At 32.4% G+C, this 7228-nt stretch overlaps 1 protein-coding gene across 1 annotated transcript in view; it reads left to right on the top strand.

The window, feature by feature from the left end:
- Positions 1-4384, top strand: part of GSTCD (glutathione S-transferase, C-terminal domain containing) — a gene marked incomplete at its 3' end in the record, with an annotated part of 119006 nt that extends 114622 nt beyond the window's left edge. The window contains exons 6-8 of the mRNA XM_008583898.1: positions 1856-1971; positions 2128-2172; positions 4256-4384. Of these exons, the coding sequence (XP_008582120.1) occupies positions 1856-1971; positions 2128-2172; positions 4256-4384 (290 nt within the window). The remainder of the gene's footprint in view (positions 1-1855; positions 1972-2127; positions 2173-4255) is intronic.
- Positions 4385-7228: the final 2844 nt, after the last annotated feature.

Genomic DNA, 7228 nt, shown 5'->3' with positions numbered 1-7228 from the left:
TTTTTTTTTTTTTTTTTTTTAAGGCAGAGAGATTCCTTAAAGGTGTTTAAGCAAAGGAGAGATATTTTAATGGGTAGATTGGGGGGGGGGGGGGTACTTTAGTAATATACCCAGGTAAAACATGCTCAGTGATTAGCTATGGCACAAAGAGACAGTAGTTTACCAAGGGAAGAGGAGCTTGGGAAGGAGAGTTAGAATAAGAATCCAATAAGAAGTTCAAGAGATTTCTAGATCTAGAACACCAGGGTTCAAAATAATTCAACGAATTCAATTGATTCAATTTCATTTTCTTAATTAAATCACTTAATGACAGTGAGCATCAGTTAAGGTTCAGTATTCCAGAAAATTTTATGAATAATCCCATCTAATTTTAGGATATACTCTATCCAGAATAAAAATGATGCAGCCTAGTGCTATAAAGGAAAATCTTTAGTATGTAATAATTTTAAAATAACAGTGCCATCCATTCAAATAGAACTTGTCTCTAAGCACGTTAAATATTAAAGCAAAGCCATGTTTTCTGTAGCATGCAGAGAGGCAAAATAATAAGCCATGTTTTTTCCCATCTGGGACTTAGCCAACTGCATAAATGGAGGGACTGCTTTTTGTTTCTGCAAGTTCCTACTACCTAAGTACTTAACTGCTTAACTACTTAACAGTTTAAGTTGGTTAATGGGTAATGAGAAGAAAGCCATATATGGATTTTTGAGTGGGTGTTGATGCCCCTAACTCCTGCGCTGTTCAGAGGTTGACTGTAGGTTTTTTTCATACATATTTTCTATTTTTTCCTAAAATAAAAATTTCCCAGTGTTTTGAATTTAATTTAGTAACATAAGAAAGAAGGAAAACAGAAAAGAGAAGAAAAGAAAAAAATGCTATTTTTCTGTGAAAATGGAGCAAGGAAACCTTGCTATCTTTAAATAATTTTTGATCAGACCAAAAAGCATTTTCCCTTTTATCTAAATCACTGAAATCTGCTCTCTTACATTCTCTTAATCTTGCTGTCATAAAGAATGCACTCGACATATTTAAAAACAAATAATTTCCTTCATTCTTCTGAAGATATTTTCATGGGCTTGACTAGTGGCTTTTGAAAGGTAAGTTAAGATGTTTTCATGCTGCTGGGCCCAAAGCATTTTATACTTGGAAATGCCCTATCTTTAGTCTCTAATTACATTAAATTTCTATGTCTGACTCATGGGGAAAGGAAGCTTCAAAGCAGAAAAGGGAAAATCCAATTTCTCTCTAAACGCAATAACCATTGATATACTTCAGACGATGTGCCAACTATGTTCCAAGGTTTCCAAGTGACCTACCCAGAAGAATTAAGAGTTCAAGGATGTGCTAGTTAAAAATAAAAGTTTTTATTTATTCTGGATCTTTCTATAAGAAGATTTAATCAATGTGTTGAAATTGGGTAATCTTTACAATATGTCTCTGAGAGGGATAAAGGGAGAAGACAATTACTGTTATTTTTTTCCATCCAGCCAATATTTATTGAATGCTTTGTTTATGACTCTGAACTTAATGTTTCAGTTATTGTTTTTCCACTCTTTAGAAGACTTTTTTTCATAGATTTTATTTCAACAGCTATAGACAGAAAAGTTGGATAGGAATAAAAGTAAAATAAGCAAAAATAGAGTTCATCTCTGGGTTCCGGTCCTCTAGTCCTCTCGTAGTCAATTATATGAAATTTGTAATTCATTCTTTTTTACGTGTGTGTGTGTGTGTGTGTGTGTGTGTGTGTGTGTGTATTCACCCCTCCTCTTGTACACTGGTAGTCAATTCTGTGTGTGTCTTCTTGGTCCCTCACAATATGTAATGTTTTGTTTTCTTCATCTCTTGTCTTTCCCAGGTAAAATGTCCAGTGATCGAGCTTTGAGGAAGCAGCAGCAATTAAACAACCTTGTTTATGTGGTGACAAATCAGGCCAAACCTGGTGACAGAATTGTGGATTTCTGCAGTGGTGGGGTATGATATCTCTCCTTTTAGCCTTTTTAGCCTTTCCAAGACTATGTGATTTTTCAGTATTACATTCATAATGTTTTTATTTGGCAAGATTGTTGTCTCAGAGTGAGTAAAAGCCATGGGGACCAAAGTTAACTTGTTTCTTTTGCTGACTTGCAGGGCCATGTTGGAATTGTCCTTGCTCATATGCTGCCATTATGCCAGGTAAAGTCTGAATAATAGAAAAAAGGAAACATTGAAAAACTACAGAACTCAGCTAGCCAAGTCTGGCTTATCCTTGTTCTTTGAGTATTTAATTATTCACTCAAGTCAAATATGTGGCACAAGTATTTTCTTTTATCTTTGAAGTAAACTTTTAAAATTCAGAATCTTAAGAAGAAAAAAAAGTAAAGTATGATCACAATACAGTTATCAATTTTTAAAAAAGGTTTATATGTTTAAATAATTTTTAAAAGAAATAACTTTTATCATTAAATAATATAATTATGACTCAACTGGTTTAATTTTCAGCATAATTTAAACTAGAAGTATTAGCTTCTGAAACTTGCTAAGCATGTTCTTTTGGTATCCTGATTTTAAGCCATTGCATCAAAATTGTAACAACAATAACAAAATTTTTTAAAGAAGAAAAAAATAAACCCAAACCCTACCATACTGATCCATTAAATGTTTTTTCCCTTCGTCATTAAGTCATCATCCAAATGGATGTTTACTGTTACAATTCTAAAAATACAGATATTATTTTAGTCCTGTGCTTTCAGGACTCAATATTGTATCATAAATGTTTCTTCCTATTGCTAATAGTTTTACATATCATCATTTTTTAGTGAATATATAATATCTTTTTACATAAATGTATCATAATTGATTCAGTTGTTATCAATATTTGGTTAGAATTTTGTGCTGTTTTTAGTCTTCTGCCATATTAAATCCATTCCTCATAGTGCCATCTTTAAACATAAAGGTTGGAGGGGGGGAGTCATTCTTTTTTTTTTTTTTTTTAATACTAATTCAACTGGGACACAGTCTTTGCTCTCTGGAAGGTGCGAACTAATTACAGTGAGTACTTCCAGAAGAAAAAAAATGTGGAAGAACTGATGGACTGGCCAGAATGACATGTAACAGAATAATAGGGGGAAGAGAAGGTTGCTTTTTTACTTTTCTTAGAGAATAAAGAGCAAAATAAATAAGGAATCCTGGGAGAAGAGGCAGGTGTCTCTTTTATTTTTAAGAAAAGCAATAATTTTATGATTGAGTAAGAGGAAGAAAGTTCATAGAGTAGAATCCTGGGGAAGGAGAGTCAGGGATATAGTATCTTTTTTCCCTTCCTAATAGTTCTCCTAGAAGCACAGATAGGTTGAAAGTGGAAAAGGTAAATCTTGGCTACAATAAAGGCTGGAAAGCCTTTGACATCAAGTGTACTTTAACATCTTTTTTATACAAAGGGATCCAGGATTTTCCCATAAGGATAAGAATAAGGATAAAATAAAAACTAGGAATGATAACTGGTGAAAGTGACTTAATTGCACCCACTTTTCTCCATCTAAACCATCTTCTCCGCCTGGATTACTGTTAGAGGCTCCTAACTGGCTTCCCTGACTTCTGCCTCACCCCCACTAATCCATACTATACATTGCAGCTTGGGTGAACCTTCTTTTACCATAAATGCATGATCTGGCTCCTATTTACCTCTCCAACCTCATTTCCACCCTCTACATCCTGTCTGCCTGTCCCCACTATCACCATCACACACACTGTGCCCCAGTCAAACCAATTTTCTCAGTTCTTCAAACACACCACACTCTTTCTCACCTTGGGCCTTCTGAAGTGTTCCTCTGTCTATCTGAAACAATCTTCCATTCCCCCAGCTAATTTCTATTTATTGTTCAGGCCGCAGTTAATGTTACTTCTCATGAAAACCTTTTTTAGTCATTAAGTCTGGGTGCTCCAATTACACATTGTCTTTCATTAAACACTGGTCACACACACAGTATTGTTATTGCCTCTTTCACTTATATTTATATGAGAATATGTCAAAAAGTTCATTGAAAAATAGAATTAAAAGATAATATTGCTTTTTCCATGAACTTTTTGAAGACCCCTCATACTGTTCAAGGGCCTTGTTCATTTTTCACTTTTGTATCAGGTTATCTGACATACTTCCTAGGATAGAGAATAAATATTATGTATTGTACTTTATTAAAACTACAAAATACAGTAGTAATACTTTACCCTAATTTGTGAATTATGTTACTGAATATACTATTTTTTCCTGGGTGTTATCTAGGTTACATTAATAGAAAATAAGGAATTATCATTAATTCGTGCTAAGAAGAGAAGTGATGAACTAGGTTTAAGCAACATTTGGTTCATTCAAGCAAATATGGAGTATTTTACAGGGATGTTTAATATTGGGGTAAGTAATTAAGCAATTTCAATTTCTTTAATTAGCTAAATAAGAAAAATTATATGCCTTAAAGGAGATAATTTTTTATTCTTTGCTAAACAAAGAAATCTATAATTTTTTATACTGTCTATAAAGTATAGCATGTTAGTGAGTACTTTATTCATAGCACTTAATCATTACATGATAGAGATAATATTTGCTTCTCCATCAGATAAAAATTTATTTTCTTCACTACAAGATCCCCAGTGCTTAGAACAATATTTGGCACATATCAAGTGCCTAAAAATAGTTAATCATTGAATGAATGAATTCTAATAAAGATGACTTGCCTTTGTTTACTCTGTAATTTTAGAAGACAATGGAAAAGAAAAAGAGGATAAAAAAAGAAAAGAAAAATAGCTTATTAGAACCTCTAAATATGAGTTGCCTTTAGATAATATTTTCTTTAGCTGAGATTTGTTATTTACATGTATTATTAGCTTCCAAGAGACAGTGTATTGGTCATGTTTCTAAACCCTTAGATCAAATTGTTATTATTTGATATTACTAAGACCCAAGATATGTGATTCTGCCAGATCATTTAAACCTAAGATTCTATGCTTTCTGGTGGAATTTAAGGTGTTAGTATTGTTGCTATTCCTTGTATTAGATTTAAACATTTTTTTTTCTGATTTTGATGAGTATATGCTCAGTATAGAAAAATATATAATAATATAAAAAGAAATCACCTGAATGTCTACTGTCAAGAGATAAGTACTGTCAAAAACCTTGGTCTTCATGTTTACACATGTTAACTTTGTTGAGACCATACTACACAGATCCTACATTAACTGAACATTGTCATAATCTTTTTCCTAGTTAATAATCATGTTTCTTTTTTTCTTGTTGTTATAATGTAATTGTTACTATGATAGATACTTTATACATCACTTCAGAATTTTGTTACATACGCCAAATTACTTTCCAGGAAAGTTTCACTAACATTTCCAACTGTCTATGTTCACATAAGAATGGGCTTGTCTAGGTGAAACTTTTTTTATCCAACTTCAGAAGCTCAGACCTTTTGTTGTACTTCTGATTGTTGTTCAGTTAAGTTTATTTCTTAAATATCGATGGCTGCAAATTTTGGGGGGTTACCGTTATTTTTCTTCAGCCTAAAGAGTGTACAATTTGTTCCCTTTGTAGAATGATCTAGAATGGTTGTCTCAGCCAAGCCTATACAAACAGAAGTAAACTGTTATTAAGAAAGCTGTTAATAAGGTAACTGTTAATAAGGAAATTGAGGAAAATGTAGACATCTGATCCAGAAATTTAAATTAAAAATATATCTATGTGTGGCTTTAATTTTACATCAATGTTGAGGTAAAGCTTAGAGCTTCTCCCATGAAACAAGCCATTAAGCCAGTCTCCATGTTACCAGTATACCAGGCAGAATGTTTAAGGCAGCAAGATAGTTACTGCCCATTTACTCACCTCTCAAAACAAAATTCACAGCCTGTCAGCCATATGTGTTTGCCCTTCATGGCTTATAGGTGCTAAATCACTCTAGCATATTCTTGAATCATCCAGGTTCATAATTCACTAACACCAACTAAAAATGGATGTCCTTTTGGAAGCGATATTTTTTTATATATATTTCCTAATTATACATACATAGTGGCTTTTTCCCTTCCATAATTACCTTTGTCAAGGTATGTAGAAAATGAACTACAATTACTTAGAAGTTTAAACCAAAATTAGATTCATTCTCAAGAAAATAATTTGCCTCGGAGAGTAATTGAGGTATTTATGTAGGTATTTAGTAATGAGGTAATTAGATACATCAGACTAAGTGCATCAGTGGCTCTAAGTCTTGTGTTTATATATAGAGTCCAGTAAAAATAGTATGACTAGAGAGGAAATCAGAATAACAGGTATCGGAAATGCATTAAAACTGCGTTAATCCATGTTTTTTAGATATTTCAATAAGAGTTTAGTTAGCATTTGTCTTTGCTTAATAAGTGCTTTTTACTACTACTGTTTTTCTTTAAATATAAAAATGAATGAGGTAAACGAGATTATAAGGAGAGAATTTTAAAGTCTTAGAACCAACTATTTTTTTGAATTCTAAACAAATTAATTTATATATAAGAATCAAAAAACTAATTGTCATCTCCATTAATCCAACAACCTGTATCAGAGAAAAATTAATAGATTTACTAAATTTGATAACCTAGTCTGATTTGAAATAAAGAAAGGTAATGAATGTAAATATTTGCAGATTTTTCTTTCATCAAGGTCTTCCAACACCCCCTTGTACTGTATGTACCTCCCTAATTTAAGTTTCTGATTTACATTGTGTTTATCTGAGAATTATATTTCTTTAGAAATACAAATGCCTAAAAAGCATACAAAAACATTCAAAGTGTCTAGTAATTAAACATATTTTGATTTAAGCAGCAATGATACTCCATTCTTGCTCTTGAAATTTGCAAAGTTTTAAAAAATATTATTACTCATTGGCTGAAGGCTTCAGTGAGATGAGTTTACTCATGCAGGAGCTTTAACAGCATACATGATATTTGCAATGCTTTGTTAATAATACAGAAAATTAGTTATATGGTAAATGAAATAAAATTGTGTAAGCATAATGATTGAGAGCATGGATTTTAACATTGGGCAACCTTGTGCTGAAGTCCCATTTTGGCACTTACTAGCTGTGTGGCATTGGGCAACTTACTTGGCTGATAGAATGTTGATAAAATTTATGTGAAGAATTTAGCTGGTTGCCTGGCATTTAGGAAGTACTCAATAAATTGAGCCTCTGTGCAGTGTGATCTCAAGCATGTAAAAACTGCATTAAAAAATGATGGG

Source organism: Galeopterus variegatus, unplaced genomic scaffold (assembly GCF_000696425.1).
Source record: "Galeopterus variegatus unplaced genomic scaffold, G_variegatus-3.0.2 Scaffold3074, whole genome shotgun sequence".
Classification (NCBI taxonomy): domain Eukaryota; kingdom Metazoa; phylum Chordata; class Mammalia; order Dermoptera; family Cynocephalidae; genus Galeopterus; species Galeopterus variegatus.
Note: the sequence above shows the minus strand (reverse complement) of the source record. Positions and strands in the feature narration are given on the sequence as shown.